At 45.0% G+C, this 26,434-nt stretch overlaps 2 protein-coding genes across 2 annotated transcripts; both read left to right on the top strand.

Moving 5' to 3' along the window:
• The first annotated feature begins 5,419 nt into the window (after positions 1-5,419).
• On the top strand, positions 5,420-12,823 carry LOC138960340 (uncharacterized). The gene is made up of 5 exons (XM_070332209.1): positions 5,420-5,472; positions 7,387-9,270; positions 9,777-9,952; positions 10,942-10,999; positions 11,689-12,823. The coding sequence occupies exons 2-5, from the start codon at positions 7,440-7,442 to the stop codon at positions 11,895-11,897; spliced, it is 2,274 nt and encodes a 757-aa protein (XP_070188310.1). The 5' UTR covers positions 5,420-5,472; positions 7,387-7,439; the 3' UTR covers positions 11,898-12,823.
• Positions 12,824-13,970: 1,147 nt separating this feature from the next.
• On the top strand, positions 13,971-16,229 carry LOC138955119 (uncharacterized). Its single transcript, XM_070326795.1, has one exon. The coding sequence runs from the start codon at positions 13,971-13,973 to the stop codon at positions 16,227-16,229; it is 2,259 nt and encodes a 752-aa protein (XP_070182896.1).
• Positions 16,230-26,434: the final 10,205 nt, after the last annotated feature.

The following is a 26,434-nucleotide window of genomic DNA, read 5'->3' as shown; positions in this document are numbered from 1 at the left end:
TTTTGCTGGGATTCTTCTGCAGATCCTAGCATATAACCACGTCATGTCCCAAATAGACACTAGTTCTAGGGACAGAAAAACCAAGTTAGCATAGCATAGCTTGTGCAGTCTACACTTTTGTCCTGTGTGATGAGCAGCCAGTTTTTAAGCTTCCTGCCGATTCCAGTACCTGAACATCATAACATTAAAAAAATGTTTCCAAACGATCATGCTTTTCTGTCAAAATAAGTTTCAGAAGTGGATTTTCTGTACAAATAATGCAAGTTCAAGAAGAGTGATTTGCTGTACAAATGATTGATGTAAATAAAGCATGTCTAGTTCTTTTGGGGGTATTGTATAATTGATGTGGATTATGAGTAATACTTTGTTCTTGTGTTTTGGTATTTTACACGGAGGAATGCAGTGAAAAATGAAGGGTCCTGTGATCGAGTTTCTACCGTTTAAAGTGGAAACCCCTTTTTACGACTTCAAAAAATGTAGGAAATTGGGTCTTTACAGAGGAGTCTTAATATGGGTGTAAATTTACAGGCTTTCTGAAGAGAAAATCTTAGAAACCAAGGTCTTTAATGGGAAGGAGTCTTTAAATGGAGGGTCTCAAAACACGGCTTCCACTGTGGTGAATGTTTGACAAGGAATGGTTCTCATTTCTAGGTCAAAATTGTACAGTGTCACTGATTAATAATTAACCAGGCATGATTTCATTTTGGGGTGAGATGGTGCAGGATGTTGAATGATTGCATGGTAAGTGTATTTATAAACACTTCTACATGTGGGTTTCACCGGTGATAATGCAGTAAATGTGCTTCATCTGTAAACAGTACATAAACCCCAACTTGTGTGTTTTAAGTTTTTGTAAACTGAAACATTTCTTCCACAGATTGAAACATGAATGGACATTTTCATAATCATTTTGCTTACTTTTTTTTTTATTTAAATGACCCATGCTGAGCTGTCCGTTTTCTATTATCTATATATTTTTTCTTCATACATGTAATCACTTCCTCCTCAAAATTTCACTTCTAGTACCCAATTATGATGCAGTACCCCCCCGCGGGTTAGGGGGAAGAATTTACCCGATGCTCCCCAGCATGTCGTAAGAGGCGACTAACGGATTCTGTTTCTCCTTTTACCCTTGTTAAGTGTTTCTTGTATAGAATATAGTCAATTTTTGTAAAGATTTTGGTCAAGCAGTATGTAAGAAATGTTAAGTCCTTTGTACTGGAAACTTGCATTCTCCCAGTAAGGTAATGTATTGTACATGTACTACGTTGCAAGCCCCTGGAGCAAATTTTTGATTAGTGCTTTTGTGAACTAGAAGCGGTTGACAAGTGGCTCTATCCCATCTTCCCCCTTTCCCAGTCGCGATATAACCCTTCGTGGTTGAAAACGACGTTAAACACCAAATAAAGAAAGAAAGAGGATGCAGTAGGTGCATGTGGCAGAATGATCCATGCAGTGGTCCTCAATGTCACCGCAGCTCATCAGGAGTTGTTCCCCTTGCTTCACAATAATGGGTTCAGGTCCACATGTGCATGTTTTGGAGTGGTTGATGAGGTCTGACCATTTATTTGTCATACTTTTACTGACTTTCGTGTTGTCATAGGAAATGTTTTTGGAGGCTATTGATTAACTTGGCCAACACTTTCTCCTGTTTTACACTCGAGTGTGTGTGTACAAATATTCTGTCTTTAAAATCATTGTGCCGACGGGCACTGTGGCGGGGTGGTAAGACGTCAGCCTCTTAATCGGAAGGTCGTGAGTTTGAATCCCGGCCGCGGCCGCCTGGTGGGTTAAGTGTGGAGATTTTTCTGATCTCCCAGGTCAACTTATGTGCAGACCTGCTAGTGGCTTATCCCCCTTCGTGTGCACACGCAGGCACAAGACCAAGTGCGCACGAAAAAGATCCTGTAATCCATGTCAGAGTTCGGTGGGTTATAGAAACACAAAAATACCCAGCATGCTTCCTCCGAAAGCGGCGTATAGCTGCCTAAATGGCGGAGTAAAAACGGTCATACACGTAAAAATCCACTCGTGCTAAAACACGAGTGTATGTGGGAGTTTCAGCCCACGAACGCGGAAGAAGAAGAATTGTGCAGATGACTTAATTAAGGGCTAAGGACATCTTGCCAGGCAGTTACATTCCTTAAAAAGCATTTTGTAAATGTTCAGCAGCCTGTTCGAGAGCTCTAAAATCTCTATATTTGTGTCCAGCAGTGTGTTTGTCTAAGAGCTTGAATAAGTGTTTGTGGTGATTGCTGTACTTTGTCTTCTTTTTTAAAAGTGTGATATTTGGTTGACGTTCACAGCTTTCCTTTGGCTCAGATAAAATGTCCAATTCATTACTCATCTATGGAATAAACTTTTCAAAGATTTTATGTCAGATATGTATGTTCTAGAGTGTGTGTTCATGTTCGCTTGCATGTGTGTGTGAACCCACCCCATAATTGAAACTTCAAAACAGTATGCCTCTCTCTCACCACTCTTCTCTTCGCGTGCATGTGTGTGTGTGTGTGTGTTTGGAAGAGAGGTGAGAGAGAGAGACATACTGTTTTTGAGCTTCAGTTATGGGGTGGGTTCACACACACACACACACACACATACTTGACTGCACTTTCTCTTCCTTAGAGGGCTGTCATACAGGCGACTCAGTCGTTGCGATTCAGTCGTCGCGATTCAGTCTTTGGCCGATCGCACATCACATCGTAGGCCATGACCCGTCACACTATGAACGATAGACGAACGATTGACGAACGATAACTCCACGCGAGCGGGGCGGAAGTGCCGTGTCACGGCAAACGCGCTTTGCGAGAGCAGACGCTAAATGTTCGAACGTCGCTCTGCCTTTCTGAAAAATTCCTTTCAGCATTACGCCTTTGCAAGAAATAAAGTTCCCAGACAGCTGCAATTAATGTTTTCCGACCGCTGTACACGCCTAAAACGTTTCCTTTATATCTGAGTAAAAAACTGTTCTTCAAAAAAGTTTTGAATCGACGAAGAGACGCTGTACGCCACTGTCCGCCATTATTTTACGTCACGGCGTCAAGGCCGCAGCAACGCGTTCTGATTGGCTCTGTTGGCTCTGCCCCTGCGATTGACCGACGACTGGATCGCAGGAATAGAACATGTTCTAAACCTCAAAGCTACGAGGGACTCGCATGAGACTGAGTCGCAGACTTGTCGTAGCTGTTTTCTACGACTGAGTCGGCTGTGTGACAGGGTAAATCACGCGACTCAGTCGCATGTGTGACAGCCCTCTTAGTGTCAGAGAGTCAATTTCTCTCTCGCTTCCTCTATCTTTCTCTTCTGTGCCATGCGCACCACAGGCACTTTACAAAAGGTACAGGGTGACCCAAACAAAACGTCATAAATTGAACAAAAATAAAGCAATCTTCATAAAATTTATTTACACACACAAGTAGCCTCTGCATGATTTCAACAGAAAATGTTAGCGTTCTAGCTTGTCTTTCAGGAAAGTTATGCTCATTCTACAGAACATGCTCCAAATGGCCTCCCACGGATTTAAATCCCCCAGATTTCTATCTTTGGGGGTTCCTGAAAGACAACGTCTACAGGAACAACCCACAGACAATCGCAGAACTCAAGCGAGCCATCACAACAACCATTCGCGGAATCTCGCAACAGGAGTGTGTGCGGGTGATTGATAACTTTGCGCGGCGAGTTCAAGTTTGCCTGAATCGGCGCTGAGGCCATTTGGAGCATGTTCTGCAGAATGAGCATAACTTTCCTGAAAGACAAGCTAGAACGCTAAAATTTTCTGTGCAAATCATGCAGAGGCTGCTTGTGTGTGTAAATAAATTTTATGAAGATTGCTTTATTTTTGTTCAATTTATGACGTTTTGTTTGGGTACTCTTTTTTTTGGGTCACCCTGTAGGTGGGGCCTGCTAATAGTAATACTATTTCAGATACATTGTACACGTAGTACGATAAGTAAAGAGTACAGCTTCGCCCCTCCCCTCCCATTCCCTGATGCATGTTACCACCCAGTGCCTATCCTTGCCATCCCAGCCTTAAAGGCTGGTTGGACACACCACAACTACAATGTACTCAGTACATCATAGCTGATAGAACAGATAATGACAATATCTGAAAGATTAAGCTGGATCAGCAAAACTCACACAAAATACAATTATAAAAACATGGTGAAAAAGGAGCCAGCCTTGAACTTACTGATTTAGCTACATTAAATATTTGGTCAAAGTAAAACTGCTGAAGATATTGGTAAAGGCAAATACATGTTAAATGTCTTGTTCTTAAAACAATGTCACATCTCTCAGTGTATCCTGGGCACTTTACTTATTTTTGTAGACATCCAGACTCGGTTGAAATTTGACAAACTAATTTCGTTGTGATTGAAGTCTAATACATGTAATCAAGTAATACATCAGCATACACATCCAATACCTTCTGCGTCAGTCCAAGTATAAAATCTGGGGTAAAACACGAAAATACCAAGCATGCATCCCTCTAATGTGGCGTATATCTGCCTAAACGACGGGGTAAAAACGGTCATAGATGTAAAAACCTACTCCTGCTAAAACCATGAATGTACATGGGAGTTTCAGCCCATGAACACAGAAGAACAAGTCGCATGAAGCAAAATTACTACATTTAGTCAATCTGTCAAACTCACAGAATGAAATTAACAAATTCACCAAAGCATTATAGATTTGTCACCGGCGGGCATGCGCCATGAAGAAAGCGTTGAACAGGTGCACGAATAAGCTTGCAGAAAGTGACAAGCCAGTATAGTGCAGTAGCGCATAGCGCTTCACAAGAAAGCCTGTGCAAAAAGTGACAAGCCAGTATAGCGCATTAGCCCATAGCACTTCACAGGAAAGCGCGATATTCTCTATTCTTTTCAACTTTCTTAGCCCTATAAAAACGGTTATGGTTTCGCTAAGGAAACCAAGAAAATACAAGTAGTCCGCAGCAGTCGGACCCTATCACAAACAAAACTCTACAATTCACAGGTGTCTCGCCAGCAAGCTGCAAATAGCCCCCAGATAACTCTACAGAGTCTGCTGTCATAAGGGTGGCGCAGTCGTCTCCCTGTCACATCTCTATGTTTTGGGAATCAGGAAATGATAAAGAATAAAATGGAATCACCTTTGGATCGATTACAAAAAGAATGTTCAGATTTTTAATGTCCACACTCATTAGTAAATTCTAAAGCTTCCAAGCTGAAATGCAATACCATAGTCCGGTCATAGTTGGAGATTTATTGACCAAAATTTAAATCTATTTAATCAAAAAATGAGGGCGTGACAGTGCCGCTTCAACCTTCCTTGTTATTTTTAAGAGAAAGGAAATCCCCGAGAGCAATAAATGCACTCTTTTGAAGAAGAGTTGTCCGTTTTACGAATGTTGGGAAACCCCTGAGCTAAAAATAGACCGGAAGTGGCGAAGATGCGCAGTGCGACGGTCTAATTTTCCTCCCGACAGCTACTCTGGTAAATCCTTACCAAATGTGGGACCCTCGAGTAGGACGGTACCCTTCATGTTACCGTGCCGATACTTTGATGTTAAAATTCGGTTCATTTGACTCACCTTAGCACAGTATGGTAGCATACGGTTGTGTAATTTTACACACGCTTCCATCTTAGGAGGCGAGATTATAAGATGGCGGCTTTTTGCTGAAGTTGTGTACTTTGACTGTGTACTTACTCTTTTGTTGTAAGAAAATTAATAAACGACTAACATACACAAGTATATTCCTAGCGAAAAGCTTGCCCAGAGGCGTATCCCCGGATGGGACTTGAGGTTTTTTTTTTAAAGCACACACCCTTTGCCAAACATCATTTTCCCAAAAGCAAAACAATTTTACCATGTACTACAGCACAGTCATTGATCAACCTTGACCCACAGATTCTACATACTATGTGTTCACTGTTTGTGTATATATATACAGACATATCTTCAGTGAATGTTCATTTATCCTACATACGTGAGAGAGACACCCGTGAGATAATAATCGTTCAAATCACACGTGTGTATATCATGTAAATGAGGTCATGTCAAGCAAGTCTGGCAGGAACCTGTTTTTCCACTGCTTATGATGACCGAGACAAACGTCATTATAGAAACACAAATTGCGCTCGCTAATTACCCTCGATGAATCTTTAGAACTAACACGTCACGCCACACTTTCAGAGTGACGTTTCTTTGCTTTGACGTAATAGATTGCACGAGGCTTTAGAAGAGATCGAGGTTCTAAAACAAGCGTCTTCAATTTAGCTGCCTCGAATGCAGGACATTTTCAGTAAAATACACGTAAGTACAGTTTGTAGGATAAACAGAATACTACATGGCTTGCTGTTCCGTACCAGATTTACACTCGTTGCTTTTTCAAATAGTGAACAGCTCGCTTTCGCTCGCAGTTCAATATTTAAAAAAACAACTCGTGTAAATCTGGTACGACACAGCAAGCCATGTAGTATTCTCTATATATAAGCTGTCTGTAAGGTATTTGAATGAGAACAAGTACCTCAACTGACATGTTATACTGCATGGCATGCAGTGGATGATTGCACTAGCTTGCCTGAAGTAAAAACTCTTCAATTTGATCATCCAACATAAGGCCAAAAAAAATGTCTGTTTCTGGTAACATGGCTAAAAAAAATAGGGTCGGTAGGTAGGGATTTTTTTTATTTTTTTTTTTACCCCAAATGTAGACCAATAAAACTAACTTTAAAAATCGCGCAAAGAGACTGGATTCACTATACATAGAGACAAGACACTCAACACATTTACAAATCGTCAGCGGACTTTTGTTTTCACACGTTTTTGTTGTTCATTTTCTCACCCTGTCCTTAAGCACACAAAAAAAATTTTTGAGTTTGGAAAAAAAAGTTTAGGGTCGGCGCCGAAATTTAGGGTCGGTCGGGTGACCAGAAACAGACAATTTTTTTTTTTGGCCTAAATAATGTGAAGCAGACAAAGTAGCAGAAAATCTTTGTGGACCCCCAAGAAACTTAGAAAGTTGATGGCTATAGATACAGTATGTTTGCTGTGACGGCTTTGAAAGTACTCCCAAGAAGAGGTGCAAAACTGTTACACTATATAGTCTATAGTCTTTGTCTGAAGATAAAATTAAAAGAGGAGTGTCAGTTGAGTGAAATCTGGTGCTTTGGATATATGTTTATATTGTGATTAGTGCTATGTTAATCACATTTTGGGCAGAAAAGCCAAAGGACCCAGCTATCTTTTTTCCCCTAAGTCCAACTTCATTGCAGTGTTGAAAAATAAAAGGTATAGGATCTTTCATTCTTCCATGTTTCACACCATAACTTCATGATAGCTGGATGACTGTGTTGACAAAGTCAGAAAATGTACATGTTTTCATTGCTTTTCTTTGGTGTTTTCAGTGGTTTTCACAGACAAGAGGGAACACAACTGTCTGGAATACGTACCTCCTGCAATGGAGGGACCAGTAAGATGTGGTGAAATGTTGTATGGGACTGCTCGTCCTTGCAACATGAGGCAAGAGAGTAATGGTATCGTTACCACATCTCACAAAAAACGAAGGAAAAAAAAAGCTGCTGGCAGGCTGATCAATTTCTTTAAACAAGCCACATCTTGCTGTACTAAAAATAGAAGTAGCTCACCTCCTGAATGCGAGGAGGATGAGGACTGTAGGCTGAAGACCGTGCAAGATCATGACAAAGATAGTGTCGCTGTAACCTTGGTTGGAAAAATTGGCCGTTATGATCCTGCCAGTTACCAGCATGTTCGGAAAAGAATGGAGAGGAATATCGCCAAAGATACAGGACTCAGTCTCAGAGATGGTGACAACATTTCCAGTGCTGGTGGAATTGAACAAACTTTTTCAAAGCAGAGAATGTTGAACAGTGGTCATCACAGAAGCTCCTGTTCTAGTCAACGCAGATCACTTCGCTGTTATGATTGTCAGGTCCTTGGAAGGTGTCCAGATGTGCACACAGGAGCAACAAGTGAAGCAAGTCATGTCAAGACAGTGGAGGTTCTGAATCATGGAATATCACCTGCGTGTGATAGCCCAGCTAAAGACAAGGAGTCGGCATCGGTTTCTTCAGTTGAGGCACAAGATGAACATAATATGAGCATTCAAAACAAAACGGAGGCTTCTGTTGTATCCGCACCATCAGATCCAGGTGTATTTGGCTCTTTGGTTGATGATTTGAAGGAAGGAGTTCATCAGATTTCAGCTGAAATCAGCAGAGACGTGTATCCGCAACGAAGAGGTAGAACAAGGGAAAAGTTTATGAATCCTTCTTCTATGAAGAGATCTTCTCTCCGGTCTTTGTACAACTTTAGGCATTTCCATCGATATCCAGTTCCGAGGAACATCAGAATGATCGATATAAATAACTTCTGTTACCCCAGGTTCGCAGAGCTTCAAGCTAGAAGAAATACTTTGAAGGACTGTACTGATCCACAGCTGAATGGATATGAATTTGAAGAACTCGCCCGTGTTGGTTGGTACTTCAACCGCCGAGCTCTGGTCACCTTCTGCTGTGGGATGGAGATGCCTGTTACACCCAACGGTCATCCACTGGATGTTCACATTGGTCTCTCACCGCAGTGTGGATTCGCTCAGAGTCTCCAAAAGCCTCCAGTTGGGGCTTTGGCACGTGAAGACCAGGCAGAAGAGCAACAAGGTAGTCCTGAGGCGTCTGGAGGAGTGTCAGAGATCAGATTCAGCGTTCCAGTTCAGGCCACAGAAGATGTAATTGTAGGCTACGGTATTTTTTCTGGAGCATATGAGGGAGCTGAAGGGTTTCAAGGGGCATTCCAAGAGAGTAGGCCTGGTGAACACCGTTCTATAGACGGAGACTCTTATGCCTTGGCAGGAGCAGCTGAACCGTCTGGTGCTAGTGCTTACATGGAGAATCTGGTGACCAACACAACACCCTTGGCCTCTGAGAGATTTCAGCCATTTTCTGGGAACCCAGATCAAGCTCGGCAGAGACCTACTGGCACGATGCAGAACACTTTTGAGACTGCAGGACGTCTGTTCATGCGTGGCAATGTGCAGGATCCGGTTGGAAGCGCACGGCTGCTGAGAGACCTAGAGGGAGACAATGGCAGACGGAGTCCTCCTGACCTTACACCTGCAGATCAGATCAACATGGATGGTCGATTGAATAATTACCGAGCTCGCTACCCCCAGTTTGGTTTCCCCACAGTGCGTAACTGGACCTTTGAGGGCTGGCCAAGGACCCATTCCCAAACGCCAAGCATGTTGGCGGATGGCGGCTTCTTTTATGCAGGCAAGTTTTCAGAAACTTCACCACTAATGTTTGCTTATTTGAGAAAATGTGTAAATTGAGTTGGCATATTTTTGCTCATTGTGAAAATGACCTAATCAGTGAATTTCATAGTTTTTAAGGAAAGTTGACGCCAGAAGGCGTATTTCTTGCCTTGGGTTTAACTTATGTCTGTCAATCCTGTGTTGAGTATCATCTGGGGTGAGAGAGAGAGAGATGGTGTGCCTGAGTATGTCTTTGTGTAAAGTGAGACTCCTTTTAGTTTTACTGTTATGGGACTTTTTCTGCTGCTTTTGTCATGGCACTGGAGGATACATGTCATATCAGGGCACTTGTTTGTGTTGTCTGACATGAACAGGAGTATATGATCCATCATGCCATCTAATCTACTTCATCTGGGGGAGCAACCTGAAATTTAGCAATAGCAGTACTGTTAATATATTATGTCAGCATTGTTTAAATCGTTGTACACAAAAACAATCTCTGAAATGTATTACTTTTATGTCCAGGCTATGGTGACAGTGTCTTGTGCTACTCCTGTGGGATTGGTGTTCGTCATTGGCTGCCGATGGATGATCCGTGGGTTGAGCACGCTCGCTGGCGGCCAGCCTGCATGTACGTTCAGACCATTCAGGGGCAGGATTTCATTGACGCTGCAGTAGAACTGTCACGCAACAACAGGCATGTGAGTATGACCGGTACATGGAGTATTCAGATGCTATACAACAGACACATTTACAGACCTGTTTACCCTTACGATTTTGGCGTAATTTATTACGATTTTCTGCAAAAAATACGCCATTCCGCTATCCGTGTCAAGACTACGATTTTCATAAATAAAAAAAAAAGTAATTTTTTAAAAAAAATAATTTTTTTTAAAATTTTTATTAATTCACATGTTTGGCATTGGTTTTTTTAATGGCAAAATGGGGTGAAAAAGCACAGGACTGACCAGAGATCATGTCTGTCTGATGAGACGCTGGAGAGCCTTCTAGTTGTGAAGTCTCGCCCTCACTCATTCGACAAGCGCAAGTACAGTAGAGAAGCGCTTGACACACTGAAAAAGGCCTACTACGAGCAAAAGAAAAAGAATCAGTGATGCATGTGCTTTTGATGTGATCTTCTTTGAAATTATGATGACTACAAAAACTGACTGATGTGTTTTGTTTGTGAATGATGGATATATGTGCATGATTGCGTTTCGCAGACACAGTTGTCATGTGCGTTGTAATTGGCGATGAATGCTGGATGATTACTATTTTTGTGCCAGGATTACTATTTTTGGGGCTGAGCATTACTCCAAAACACTTATGGGGGTAAACAGGTCTGCATTTATCTGTATACAAAATGTCATAAAATGTCTGTTATATGCACTTGTGGTTTTTTCCACTTCAGATGTCCATGAGCTGAATATTTGTGATTTGCATTGTGTTTTGAATTACATTTTTCACAAATAATTCATTTTTTATTTATTTTTTTGTTTTGAACACTGGCACAGTGGCAGTCTTATCTGCTTCAGATTTCACATTTTCAGATCACTCATTGCGCAAGAGAGATGGAGAAAGTGTGTATGGTTGGATGGCTGGTTCGATGTAGCATATGTTTCAACGAAGAAGTGAGTAAAAAAAATATGTCAGCTACATGTATTCTTTTTTTGTTTTTTTAATATTTTAGCCAACCTACCAAGAGGTGAGACTGGATGCCAATCGGAGGCGGAGAGCCGCTGAAGCAGGTACGTCTGGTTTGTGTCTTTGATTTGAAACAAAATATTTGAGAGTGAATTTATGCTTCAAGTTCATCTTGACTTGCATTTGCTGATGAGTTTAACATGAATTATTCATGGTCTGCATGTAGCTGAAAATATATTTTGTTGTATGGTTCATATGGTTGCAAGAGTACATTGCCCATGTTTCAAAAAAGTATCAAGTTGTAAACTGAGAAGGTACAGCGTTTTTTTCAAGACAGTAGTTCCCCTTCTCTTGGCGGCCTATACCCCAGACAGTAGTTCCCCTTCTCTTGGCGGCCTATACCCCAGACAGTAGTTCCCCTTCTCTTGGCGGCCTATACCCCAGACAGTAGTTCCCCTTCTCTTGGCGGCCTATACCCCAGACAGTAGTTCCCCTTCTCTTGGCGGCCTATACCCCAGACAGTAGTTCCCCTTCTCTTGGCGGCCTATACCCCAGACAGTAGTTCCCCTTCTCTTGGCGGCCTATACCCCAGACAGTAGTTCCCCTTCTCTTGGCGGCCTATACCCCAGACAGTAGTTCCCCTTCTCTTGGTGGCCTATACCCCAGACAGTAGTTCCCCTTCTCGATTAATTCATTGTTGGCTGTTGTTCGCTTTCATGCTGTAAAGAAGACAACAAATCTGCAGCAATTAATTACATGTTTAAACTGTGTGTTATATTTCCATTTTGTCCAGGTAACGGTGAAGATGCTCCTGCACCTGCAGCCTTACCTGGTGATGACATGACAGGCCTGCTGTGCAAAGTGTGCTATGAGGAGGAAATGAATACCGTCCTCATGCCTTGTCGTCATCTTGCAGTGTGTACACGTTGCAGTGGAAGGGTCGGCACATGTCCTATCTGCAGAGCTCACATTGAATCAACATTCAGAGCAAATTTTGGGTGACTTTCCTGGGTGATGTTTGGTGTGCTACAGATTAAAATCAATCGGATGTATGTTTACCACAAGCATAGCTTTCATCCATGTTAATTGCTCTGACTTTTGTGTCATAGTGTGTTATACAGTATCCAGCTGAGAAGTTGACAGAATTGAGTTCCCTTGTGTATAATATCATCGCAGTGTTTTGATTTAATGTGCTATATAATGTCAGTGTGTTTTAAATGTTTCCTAGTTGAATAGGTGCATTTGTTGCAAATTTCTATCACTCATTCTCTGGGTTTTGTTCAGCATTTATATTTTTCTTTGACTGTGGGCTGACATTTTCTAGGGTGGATGGTATTGTTTTTTTTCCTCATGTTCAGAGGATACTAATAATGAGGGTGTTCAACTTTTATTTTGTGTGTGCATAGCATTCCAGGGGACCTTCACCTTGTTTCTTTCTCTTGCTGCAAATATTGAAGACTGAGGTTCTGAAAGCTAGAGGCCACATTGGCTTTGGTGAAAGACGGTTATTGAAGAGCTGCACATGCTTATAAGTGTAACTTTGACTGGTTGAGAGCCTTCCTGTTCGTACAGTTGTCATCATTTCAACTTTTGCATAGTTGGTGCTGCATATATGCCCTCACTATTGTTTTGGTGCATGTGTATTAAATCAAAATGTATAAGTTTTTGAAACTGTTCATAGATGGGCGCAGTGGCGTGGTGGTAAGACATCGGCCTCCTAATCGGGAGGTCGTGAGTTCGAATCCCGGTCGCTGCCGCCTGGTGGGTTAAGAGTGGAGATTTTCCCCATCTCCCAGGTCAACTTATGTGCAGACCTGCTAGTGACTTAACCCCCTTCGTGTGTACACGCAAGCACAAGACCAAGTGCGCACGGAAAAGATCCTGTAATCCATGTCAGAGTTCGGTGGGTTATACAGGCATGGGAATTGTCCGTTATTTCCGCCAAATTTTTTTTGTTCCGCCGAAAAAGCAAAAGTGTCCGCCGAAAAAATAAAGGGGGGAGGCACACAAAAAAAGCACCGGTTACTTTTGCCTTTGCGCAAAAGCCCGCGAAAACTTTCCGTACTTTGTTCACGCACTGCTACCGCCCGCCTCAGTTACTAACTTACTTGAACTTTTATGTTTGAAAGTAAACCAGATTGTACAGATTGTGTTACAAGTTACATTTTCCTGTTTGTTTCAACAGATCAAGTTTTTAACAAATTTAAACCATATAATACATGTATATATTTTTTTCTTCAAAAAAGCAAAAATTGGTACTAAAAACTCTGATTCTAAAAACAGAATTTAATGGCAAACTTGGAGCTCAGATGACACCAGATTGCACCATCTGGGTTCTTTGGAGAAATTTTTTCCGGGGGGGGGCATGCCCCCGGACCCCCCTAGTAAGGCTAGGCGCTTTGCGCCGTCGACTTGACGCTTCGCGTCTTCAGTTATAAATTTTCAGCCTTTTTTACAATTTTCAATTCCCATGCCTGGTTATAGAAACACGAAAATACCCAGCATGCCTCCCCCGAAATCGGCGTATGCTGCCTGAATGGCGGGGTAAAAACGGTCATACACGTAAAAATCCACTCGTGCTAAAATGAGTGAACGTGGGAGTCTAAGCCCATGAACGAAGAAGAAGAAGAAGAAAAAACTGTTCATCATACTAAATCGAATCTGTTATTCAATCACATATTCTTACCTCAACTCACATAAATGGCATTAACTTCAGTTCATTGCTAAGATATTGAAGTAGTACTCGACCCTGGTAAGGGGGGAAGTAACTCCCTAAGAAAAACAATCCGTAGTCAAGGACGGGAGTCACCTCCCCTACCGGTAACCCGCACATGCGCGGTCCTGCTACCGGCCTTCATTCCACCCACTTCAACACTACTGCACAGACGTGTTGTTGTACTCCGGCATATTTTTTGCCTTGGCCTTCGTGGAAGGCCATTTGACCCTGGTTTTTGCGTTGCTATCTTTAGGTAAGATCGTTTCAATCTCTTCGCTGCTTTCGTTCGAGTATTTTCGTTCGTTTGAGTATTTTCGCTGTTGTAATTCATCTCCACGTGCGCGTGTTCGATATTGCAAATGGCGGACAAAAACTCAAAAAGCAAGGGCAAACTTGTTTCCCTACTCTCTTCTCCGGGAAAAGAGAAGGATAAAGACAAGCCCAAGTCTAAATCAAAGGCGCGTGCCTCTGTGTCTTCTTCACAGCCTACTTCTTTAATTCTGGTCACTGACCCGGCGACTAAGAAGACAGAACGGGTGTCGCTCAACTCTACGTCACCGTCACCGGTTTTCCCTACGCGGGAACGTTCTACTTCTCCTCTCTCGCGCTCGCAGACGCCACGGTCTAGCGAGTCCGTGTCGCGGGAAGAAATTCTGGCTATGTTTGCAACTCTGAAACATGACCTAGTTGCCTTGCATTCGGCAGAAAGGCCTGTCGCTCCCCTCCCGCCTGGCGTGGGGGGGGTGGCTTCTCTTTCTAGGCTGCGGCCGTCCGCGACGATCACGTCGGCTGATCTCGGGCCGGATTTTTCTGGTTCGGTCGCGGATTCCCCTGCCTTTTCAGGGGGGTTCGCGTCCTTAGCGCCGCCCGGTTCCAGCGCTTCGGCGTTGGGCGGCGTTTGTGGGAGTCCCCATCTTTTTGGGGGCTCACACTTGCCTGCGGGCCCGGGTTACGCTCTGGCGTCGCCGGGTTCGCAGACGGCTCCTCCCCGGCAGTACACCGTCCATCACGTGGCGGGTGCGCTAGGGAGCGGCGTAGCGCGCCAGCCTGCCCCCCTGGGATCAGTTTCGGCTGTCCCGGCCTCTGGGGGGCAGGCAGCAGCGTCTTGTTTGCCCAGCTCTGGCCTACAAGATTCTGTCGGCGGTCATCGACCTGTAGCTCTTGGTTCGGCTGCCGCCGTTCCTGGTTGGAGTTCGCAGGGGGTAGGCTCCTCTGGTTGCCCCTCGGGGCTTCCGGTCGGGCCTGCCCGCGGATTGTCGTCCTCGACTTCCGGTTGTGCTGTGGCAGGCACTTCCGGTGGAGGACAGCGGGCTAGTGGTTCCGGTGGCAGTGTCCCTGCTATCCCGTCCCTGGTTACGCATCGACTTCCGGCCCCGACTTCCGGTTCCGCCGCGGCGGTTCCGGTTGTCGGCGGTGCTGTTGGTGGACAGTTTGCGGCGCTTCCGTCTATTGTTCAACCGACTCTAGCCACTTCCGCTTCCGTGGACGGGTGGGTTTCCGGTTTGCCGGACCCTCCTTCTGATGGAGATCAGGAAGGTTTTGGAGAGGAACAGGAAGGGGATGAGGATTGCTCTGAATCTGCTACCCCCTTACGGATTCCCAATAAACTGGGCCCTACTCTGGAGTTGGCTGCGGAGATAACCTCACGGTATTTCCCTGAGGGTGTCTCCGCCGATTCTACTGTGGTCGCACCCCCTCCTTCTGCTTTGGCAGATTTTGCGGGCGCGGGGGACACGAAGGTGAAGTTCCGGTTCATGGAATCTCCTTCCGTCCCTTTTGTGATGGCTCAGGTGTTGGCGGACGCTAACACACCCTACCCTCTCCTGGCTGCTCATGGGGAAGCCCCCCCGTCTGCTCAGCCTTGGTTAGCCTCGGCTCAGGCAGGCGGCGGCCTCCCAGCTAATTCAAGAAGATCGCGGCTGCCTAGCAGGCCACATTCTCTTCTCTCCTCGTTTTCACTGCCCACAGCTCCACTTCCGGTGACTCCGGAACTGGCTCGCTTACGGCAGGACGGTTATAGCCGAGATAGGACTGCCGTGTGTACGGAACAGAGTCTACTCGGGCTGGAGGAGAGCGGGCGTTCTTCCCTCGAACTGACCTCTTTAGCGGAAACGCTCATCCGGTCTCTCACGAGAGCCATCGCTTCGTCCATCGAACCTTTTAGGTTCCGTGACGATGCCATTGAGGCTGATGCTGCCATGCTCTTGGCGGCCCTCGCGAAGGTCACTGACAGTCAGATGACTCTTGCTGCTCGGCTCTACTCTCAGGTTGTGTTTTGGAGGCGCGAGGCTTTTCTTAACGGCTCACGCCTGACGGATAAGGCCACCATAGACTCTTTGAGAGTCTCTCCCTTCTCAGAGGGTGCGTTGCTGGGATCACGCTCTTTGGATGCCCTCCGGCAGCAAACGGAGGAGGCTCGTGACCATCATGTGGTGCAACTGACGGAACTCGCTCTTAAGCAGCACGGTAACAAACCACGGAGTTCTGCACCAGCTGCAGGCAAGTCCTCGGGGCAGAAGTCGTCTCAGGCAGGTAGGGGTGGTTCACGTTCCCGCCCTTACCAGCGTAAACCTTCCTTTGGGAAGCGGGGGTCTGGGCGCAAGCCCAACCCCCAATGAGACCCCCCCGATCCAGTCACCCCCCCAGCCTCTACCCTTTTGGTAGCAGGCGGCCTCTCCCGGGCCCTTCCAGCTTGGCTGTCTCGGACAAGCAGCCTATGGATCATGGGGGTGATTCGATCGGGGTTCCGCCTTCCTTGGCAGGAAGGCAAGGCCCCTTTGTCCAGAGCGCCGGCCAACTTCCGGTTTCCGGCCAGCCCCGACGCTCGGGAGGCAATTCAGGCAGAAATCCTTCTCTTGCTGCAGAAGCAGGCTATAGAGGAGGTTCTCGACCACTCCTCCTTGGGTTTTTACGGAAGAATCTTCGTTGTCCCCAAGGCTTCCGGGGGGTGGCGGCCAGTCTTGGACCTCTCTCCACTGAACCGCTTTTTGCGCAAAATTCGGTTCACCATGGAAACGCCGGCGACCGTCAGGGAGGCGCTTCGCCCGGGCGACTGGGTGACGTCCGTCGACCTGACGGACGCCTACTTCCACATCCTCATGCACGAGGCGGACCGGAAGTGGTTGCGTTTTCTGTGGGGGGACCGAATCTTCCAGTTTCGGGCCCTACCCTTCGGGCTGTCACTTGCTCCCTGGGCGTTCACCATGGTGGTGCGCCAGCTTTGTGCCCTTGTTCGGCAGCACGGGGTTCGGCTCAGGGCATACTTGGACGACTGGCTGATCCTTCATCAGCGGGAAGCGCTATGCCTTCAGCATACCCAGTTTGTCCTTGCCCAGGCTCAGGATCTCGGCTTCCAAGTCAACCACACCAAGTCCGAGTTGACTCCGTCGCAGACCTTTACTTACCTCGGCATGGTTTTCGATTCACGGGAGTGGACAGTTCGTCCCACTCAACGCCGGGTGGACAAACTGCAAGCTCTCCTGTCTTCCCTTTTAGGGCTTCAGTCAGCTCCAGCCCGGACGCTTGCGTCTGTACAGGGCCAGATGGAGTCCATGTCGTCCCTTATTCCGCTAGGCAGATCCCACAAGCGCCCGTTTCAGGCGGCTCTCAGTTCAGTCTGGAATCCGACTTCACAAGGCTGGGACGTTTTGGTTCCTCTCGGGGTCTGGTTTCAGCAGACCACGCTTCAGTGGATGAACACCCCTTGGCTTCTGCAGGGAGTGCCCATAGCGCTTCCTCCTCCCTCCACGCATCTCTTTTCGGACGCGTCTCAGAAGGGTTGGGGGGCTCATGTAGACACACACACGACGTCCGGTCGGTGGTCACAAGAGCAGCGGCTTTGGCACATCAATCGCCTCGAGCTCGAGGCGGTCTTTCTGGGGCTTCAGCATTTTCTCTCCGCCCTCCAGGGCACCCATGTGTTGATTCATACCGACAACACGACAGTCGCTGCCTACCTCAACAAACAGGGCGGTTCCCGATCTCAACTGTTGTCCAGCCGAGCATGCGAGATCCTTTCTTGGTGCGCTCGCCATCAGATTCTGGTCTCGGCTCGCTACCTGCCCGGCTGCCTGAACGTCCTGGCCGACGCCCTCAGCCGGTCCTCTCAGATCCTCCACACAGAGTGGACCATCACGCATCAGGCGCTCCTCCGCCTTTGGGCGCAGGTAGAGCGACCGATGGTCGACCTCTTCGCCACGAGGTTTTCGCGTCGCCTTCCGATCTTTGTTTCCCCGTTTCCGGACCCGGAAGCGTGGAAGATCGACGCGATGACGATAAGCTGGACAGGGCTAGTGGCTTACGCCTTCCCTCCCACTCCACTCATCGGAAGGGTCCTGCGAAAAGCCGACTTAGAGCGGCCTCGTCTTCTTCTCGTGGCACCGCGCTGGCCCAGTCAGCATTGGTTCCCGGACCTCCTGCGGCTCGCCAGCGGCCCGCCAATTCCGCTCAGCCTTCGGCGAGGGGAGCTTCTACAGCCCAGGACGGGCATTCTTCACGATCGCCCCGAGTTCCTGGATCTTCACGCCTGGCGACTGTTCGGCGATCACTGAAGCGCTCAGGCGCCTCAGACCTTACTCTGGACTTAGTCCAGAAGGCTCACAGGCGTTCCACCTCCTCCGTTTATTCGTCGCACTGGCTGGCTTGGACTCGATGGTGTGCGGCCAACAATGTTGTCCCGGTTGCCCCGCGATCAATGCAGGTCGCAAACCACTTGGCATGGCTCTCCGCTCAGGGACGCGCCGCGTCCACTTTGCGCGTTCGCCGCTCAGCCATCTCAGTTACTCTTAAGCAACTTGGTCGCTCCATCTCCCTCGGGGGAGTCATCGCGAGTGTGCTAAAGGGCGCGGCCCTCAGTTCTGCAACGGAGAGAACTTCTGTCCCGGCTTGGGACGTTCTGCTAGTACTCGAATTTCTCCGTTCTAGTGCTTTCGAACCTTTACAAGACGCTAGTCTTTCTGACCTTACGCGCAAAACTCTCATGCTCATACTGCTCGCTTCCGCGCGAAGGGGCAGCGAGATCCACGGCCTCTCAGGTTTAGACCGTGATATCACTTTTGAAAGAGACGGCTCGGTTTCACTGCGTTTCCGTCCCGATTTTCTCGCCAAAAATCAAAAACCGGACCAACTTTCACCGATCATTTCCATTCGGCCTCTTCGGGACATTTTAGCCCCCGGCGATCCGGATCTTTCTAACTGTCCGGTACGTGCGCTTAAGGCTTACTTGTTGCGTACCGCTCCGATTCGAGCATCAGCTCAGAAGTTGTTGTTTATTTCGATTAATACAGCCCGAAATAAAGACATTGCAAAAACCACGCTTACCAGATGGTCTTCCACACTTATAAGGCATGCCTATCAGTGGTGGCAGACACAAGGGGGGGGGCAGTCAGTCCTTCCTCTTCGATCACCTCGGACTCACGAGGCTCGAGCGTGGGCAACTTCCTTAGCTGTCCTCAAGTCTGGTAGGATGTCAGACGTCCTCAAAGCTGCATACTGGACGTCTCAAGATGTCTTCCTCAGCTACTACCTCCGGGACATTGCCAGCACTCACCCGGACGGTACCAACTGCCTCCCAGCCATGGTTGCCGCAGGCCAGATACTTCCAAGAGTTTAATGTGAGTATCCCACCGCCTTTATGTGCAATCTGCCATTTATGTGAGTTGAGGTAAGAATATGTGATTGAATCGAAAATTTCAAAACTAAATTTTCATTTAATTAATATACTTACTCAACTCACATCGTTTATACCCTCCCATCCATCCCCGCTAACATTATATGTGTTACAGGTGTGTGTTTCCGTGGGGGAATGAAGGCCGGTAGCAGGACCGCGCATGTGCGGGTTACCGGTAGGGGAGGTGACTCCCGTCCTTGACTACGGATTGTTTTTCTTAGGGAGTTACTTCCCCCCTTACCAGGGTCGAGTACTACTTCAATATCTTAGCAATGAACTGAAGTTAATGCCATTTATGTGAGTTGAGTAAGTATATTAATTAAATGAAAATTTAGTTTTGAAATTTTCGATTTTCAGCTAAAACAAAAACTTAAGAAGTAAGGAGAGCAGACAGTTAAATTTGTGAAGGTAAGCAAGAAATGAAATAAAGGAGATTAAATATGAACAGATAAGTTGAGATGATGAATGTAGGAGAAGAAGAGTGTCGGCATTAAGAATATGGATAAAGTGTATTTGTATATGACCAGTAACTGATGTTCATCCCCTCAAAAGCTATACGTGGCATCTGTACAAAATCATCTTGCTAATTTATTATTTGTTCATGCCTTCAGACATGTAATGGGCGGTTCTGGTGAGGTTATGCCATTTCTTTCTTTCGGCTGGTAACAGACGGAACCTCGCGGCAAGATCACTTGAGAAAGGAACAAGAAGGGCAAAGCCCATACGACTCACATGCTTGACCTAAACCTAGCAATGACATCATACACTAAGAACTGCTTTACACATTTTTCCTACCAAAATACATGTGACCTTGACCCAAGGTCAAGGTCATCCAAGGTCATGCAACACAAAGCTGTTAATTCAAGACATAGGAAGTACAATGGTGCTTATTGGCTCTTTCTACCATGAGATATGGTCACTTTTAGTGGTTCACTACCTTATTTTGGTCACATTTCATAAGGGTCAAAGTGACCTTGACCTTGATCATATGTGACCAAATGTGTCTCATGATGAAAACATAACATGTGCCCCACATAATTTTTAAGTTTGAAACAGTTATCTTCCATAGTTCAGGGTCAAGGTCACTTCAAAATATGTATACAATCCAACTTTGAAGAGCTCCTGTGACCTTGACCTTGAAGCAAGGTAAACCAAACTGGTATCAAAAGATGGGGCTTACTTTGCCCTATATATCATATATAGGTGAGGTATTCAATCTCAAAAACTTCAGAGAAAATGGGAAAAATGTGAAAAATACCTGTTTTTTAGACAACATTTATGGCCCCTGCGACCTTGACCTTGAAGCAAGGTCAAGATGCTATGTATGTTTTTTGGGGCCTTGTCATCATACACCCTCTTGCCAAATTTGGTACTGATAGACTGAATAGTGTCCAAGAAATATCCAACGTTAAAGTTTTCCGGACGGACGGACGGACGACTCGGGTGAGTACATAGACTCACTTTTGCTTCGCATGTGAGTCAAAAAACCGTGCATTGGTCCCAAATAGCATGTCGCTTTGGTAACAGTTCGTGTGTAAGTCGTGCATTTTATACGGTAAAAAGACAATGGTAACAGGCGGAACCTTGCGGCAAGATCACAGGAGTTGTCTCGCGTTATCACCCCAGAAGCGCTCATTGAGTTATTGACCAATGCTGTACATGTATACTACACTTATAGTATTAAATTTTGGTGTGAGGTTTTCAATTCAGTGATAATATACCCAAAATTATCAATCATTTGTCCGGTTTATATAATTATGTGCTTCCCGTAGCTTCTTCTTTTCAGTATTTAAGAACTTTACATATTTGCTTATTACTGTAGGAGCTAACTGCCATTGACGCTATCACAACTATGTATTGCAGTTTTACCTGTACTGTATAAAGCTTACTCTTCTCTTTTGTTATCTCCCTTGCTTATAGGTAAGCAGCACACCACGTCAAATGGATGGTTATTTTATTTTAAATTTGTTGTTCTGATCATATAACGAGGATGATGTACAAGGTGCATGTTTGAAGTGTGACATTTTGTGTGTATGTCAAAAGTTTCGATTGACACACTGGTGTTGTTAGGTGAAAGTTCATCATGTTGCCGAATTGTGGTTCTACAAAATATCACATCAACAGTGTCATTTGAAAAAGTGTTGGAGACCTGTCCTTACCAACAGTACCCCACCCTTCCTTGGTTCCCCACCCTGACATTGACCCCACCCTGACATTGACCCCACCCTTCCTTCGTTCCCAACCCTGACATGGACCCCTCCCTGTTGACACCTTTTCTCCTGTTTCTATTTTTTTCATAGACAATGTTCCAAAATAACTCTGTCAGGATTCTAAGTGGTCTGGTAGAGTAAGAGCCCCTTTTACGGCGTCAAGCTATTTAAAAAATTTCTAAAAGGGGCTCTTACTCGACCACACAGCTTAAAATCCTGAGAGTTATTTACGGAAAAGGTCTATTAACAAGAATTTTAGAATGCATATATTTCTATATATGAATAATGCTTTGTTTCTCTTGTTGAGGTGTATGCATCTTGTGTACATCTGTGCACATAGCATACAAATGGCTGGAGAGGCCTAGATATGCTCAGAGATTCATAAAGTTTGTAAGCAGCAGTGTCCTGTTATCAAGAAATTAGAATTATACCAGGAGAGAGAGATTTTGACAGTGGTACTGTTGTACATGTACGATCTGTAAGCCCTTTTCAAAAACCATTGATAGCTCTCGCTTATTCCATTTTTATCTTGCCCGTTGCTCGACTTAGATCTGAGAGAAGTTTTTAAAATGTTATCACATAAATAGGCGACTTGCCCTATCGGCCAGCGCCGCGAAGTCGCGCGATAAATCTGCAATACCTTGCATGGTCTTGCGAGATCTGCCTCAAACTGCGGGCATGTTTTGATAGCTCTGTTAGAGGTTGCGTTTTAGTGCAGACACTTCACCTTGAAAATGGTGAATTTGCACTGTGCAGCAATGTTAGCCGCAACAATAATCATAAAGTTCGTTCAAAGTACCCAAGCATGGCCCGTACACAAAGGAAAGGCGATCTAGTTTTTTTTAAACACAAGCCAGAGAACACCAGCGCTTGTGAAGCGATGGCTGAATTCTCTTCGACGTCAAAATGACGTGCCATCCCGGTACTCCGTTGTCTGTTCAATAACTTTATTATCTTCGGTTTCTTGTATCTTGAATATTGTATTTTTCTTTCTTTGAGGTATTTTTGCAACTTTGGTACTTGCAATCGCATGAAAATTCTGCTGTTCGGTAGCCATTGTTTAGATCAGTGATTGTAGTGTATGGAAGGAACGATAACTCTTGAGAGCAAAAATTGTGCCCGCAGGGAAGTGAACCTTCCATATCTTTCGTACCGGAGAGCTGTCTAAGCGGGGTATTGTGCAAGTTGGCTATTGTAACCACAGGCACTCGTCACGAGCGGGTCGGGATCAAAGTGGGCGGGGCCTGTGCGCTAAAAGACCCCCCCGTCCATCACAAGTGACAGCCAAGACATAGGCCACGCCCACCTCGTGACGAGTGCCTGTGATTGTAACAGCCTTGTTCCAGTTTCATAGCGCAGTCTGATATATACAATCAATCAATCAATATGAGGCTTATATCGCGCGTATTCTGTGGGTACAGTTCTAAGCGCAGGGATTTATTTTTTTATTTTTATTTTATGCTATTTATATCGCGCACATATTCAAGGCGCAGGGATTTATTTATGCCGTGTGAGATGGAATTTTTTCACACAAGAGTCACGCATTCACATCGGCCAGCAGATCGCAGCCATTTCGGCGCATATCCTACTTTTCACGGCCTATTATTCCAAGTCACACGGGTATTTTGGTGGACATTTTTATCTATGCCTATACAATTTTGCCAGGAAAGACCCTTTTGTCAATCGTGGGATCTTTAACGTGCACACCCCAATGTAGTGTACACGAAGGGACCTCGGTTTTTCGTCTCATCCAAAAGACTAGCACTTGAATCCACCACCAAGGTTAAGAAAGGGGGGAGAAAATTGCTAACGCCCTGACCCAGGGTCGAACTCGCTTCCGAGCGCAAGTGCGTTACCACTCGGCCACCCAGTCCTCAGACAACAGACAACTGTAAAACTGTAAAACAGACAACTGTAAAACTGAGAGACCCCAAGTAGATTTCAGATTATCTGTACGCTGGTAAATCACGTTTTCTTGTATGCAGGCTTGTATTTTCATGGTGTCATTGATGTTGGAAAAAGACTCTACATTGTCAGCATGGAGAGGTACTTGCGCGATGTTTTTGAGTAATACTGGCTTTAGATGTACTGCACAGGTGATAGAGCTTAGAACATAACTTGGACATCTGAGTGCTATTGAAAGCTATGGTGAAGGGCCTACAGCATCATATTTTAACTTTAATCAGTTATGTAAATAAGTTTTTTTCCACAAGAAAGTGAATGATTAGATTCTTAAGATTAAGCACAGGCTGGTTTTGTTGGAATAAGACATAAGACATTATACTTTTTTTTTTTAATCCTCACCGACACACAAACAAACATGCCAAGACTAAAAATGTGTCGTTTTTCAGCAGATCACCAAACAAAAATTGTACACATTTAAAGATACATGTATTTGTAATAAATGACTGAGGCCAAAATGCATTCCTATGTGCTTGATAGCTAAGCACATATGTTAAATATTAAATTTCAAATTACTTTGCAAGTGTGTGTGCTATTGTTGCAACAGGACATATTGGTTTTATATAACGAATAAAATGTAATTGAAACTCTTGGTTTAACTTAGTGGTCTTTGTTTTCACTGAGGCCTGTGGCTGATCACACACACACACTAACAAACACAAAATTTAAGTTGGAGACATTTATGCACATAAAAGCACTATGCTCTCTCTCTCTCTCTCTCTGAATCTCTCTTAGTCGTACACACACAGACAAACAACCACACTTCCCACATCTTTCTTTCTTTTTTCTTTATTTGGTGTTTAATGTCGTTTTTAACCACGAAGGTTATATCGCGACGGGGAAAGGGGGGAGATGGGATAGAGCCACTTCTCAATTGCTTCTTGTTCACAAAAGCACTATTCAAAAATTTGCTCCAGGGGCTTGCAGCGTAGTACAATATATTACCTTACTGGGAGAATGCAAGTTTCCAGTACAAAGGACTTAACATTTCTTACACTGCTTGACTAAAATCTTTACAAAAATTGACTATATTCTATACAAGAAACACTTAACAAGGGTAAAAGGAGAAACAGAATCCGTTAGTCGCCTCTTACGACATGCTGGGGAGCATCGGGTAAATTCTTCCTGCTAACCCGCGGGGGGTCACTTCCCACAACGAAGCAGAGTTTTGGGTAAAGTGGAGTACAAAATAATCGCTAATCAAATTTCAGAACCATTTGGCAAGGCTTTTGCTGTCCACTTTGTGTAAATCTTCAACAGCAAAAACTAATACTCTAGAACACATTTACTTGCCATCAAGAAGAAAAAATATCAGTACATGTACTGTGGTGCTGTACATGCAAATTTCCAACACTAATCACAGATCAGGTCTCAAATGTTAAAATGCTTAACACTTTGCATCAACTCTTGACGGACCTAAATATCATCACATCTGCACCGCAACTGTAGTTTCAGGAGTTACTGGGAGATCATAGAAGTTACAAGTTTCGGCAACCCTGAAGTTTCCTGGCAACAACATAACAGGTCTGTCTATATCAGCTTCAGTGATTGCTTATCTCTCTATATTTCCATGACAAATTAACAGCATAAAATATCAAAAGAATCAACTTGTTAACCTTTAAACACCCATATGTCATGTTTTATCTTTGACAGAAGAGAACTCCAACTCCACCCAGTTCTCTCCCTTGTGAAATGTCAATCTCTCGTTTGCTTCGCCAACCTCCAGATCCAGCCGAGTCACATCCCAGCTGCAAATAGGAGTTTCATATATATCAGTAAAAAGTACACTAACAAGAAAAAAACTATTTTTTTAAACTGCTTTGACTTCAAAACTTGTACATAAAGAAAGAGAGCAATAGGACACATGCAATTTCACAGGAACTCCAAACAATGTTTATTGTTAATGTGTACCGAGAAAGATGTGTACGGTCACACTTCATGTTTCTTGTTGAAATCTGCAATTGTCCAGTGAATATAAAAAAAATGAACATTCAGAACACACTCAAATGTGAACAAAAAGAACATTTGAGAAAAAGGTTCGGTATTCTTTGCTTGTAACTTTAGTACATTGTAACACTAAGAAAGGGAAGGGAAGTTCCAGGGCACAGGACTACAGTGAACACTAAGAAAGGGAAGGGAAGTTCCAGGGCACAGGACTACAGTGAACACTAAGAAAGGGTAGGGAAGTTCCAGGGCACAGGACTGCAGTGAACACTAAGAAAGGGGAGGGAAGTTCCAGGGCACAGGACTACAGTGAACACTAAGAAAGGAGAGGGAAGTTCCAGGGCACAGGACTACAGTGAACACTAAGAAAGGGGAGGGAAGTTCCAGGGCACAGGACTACAGTGAACACTAAGAAAGGGGAGGGAAGTTCCAGGGCACAGGACTACAGTGAACACTAAGAAAGGGTAGGGGAAGTTCCAGGGCACAGGACTACAGTGAACACTAAGAAAGGGTAGGGGAAGTTCCAGGGCACAGGACTACAGTGAACACTAAGAAAGGGTAGGGAAGTTCCAGGGCACAGGACTACAGTGAACACTAAGAAAGGGTAGGGGAAGTTCCAGGGCACAGGACTACAGTGAACACTAAGAAAGGGTAGGGAAGTTCCAGGGCACAGGACTACAGTGAACACTAAGAAAGGGAAGGGAAGTTCCAGGGCACAGGACTACAGTGAACACAATTATGCCGAACCAGCCTCCTGGTAGCTAAAGGAAAGACGACGCTTAATGGAGGCAACTTTCTTTTTCTGTTGATTGTCACATTATTTTTTGGTCCACTTCAAAGGCCACTAGGTCAATGTACTGGAGATTTCATTTTATATTTAATTAAATGTTAAATGTAAGGTTTGCAAAATGTTTAACACACACCTCCTGCTCACTGTTTTGAACTTCAGTATCTGTTAATTGTTCATTTTTACTGTAGTGCTCCACCTTTATTTGGTGTTTTTTCAACGTTGATAGATTCTCACCTGTCTCCTGCTTTT

This window comes from Littorina saxatilis, linkage group LG2, assembly GCF_037325665.1.
Source record: "Littorina saxatilis isolate snail1 linkage group LG2, US_GU_Lsax_2.0, whole genome shotgun sequence".
In the NCBI taxonomy this organism is placed as follows: domain Eukaryota; kingdom Metazoa; phylum Mollusca; class Gastropoda; order Littorinimorpha; family Littorinidae; genus Littorina; species Littorina saxatilis.
This window is presented reverse-complemented; position numbering and strand designations above follow the sequence as displayed.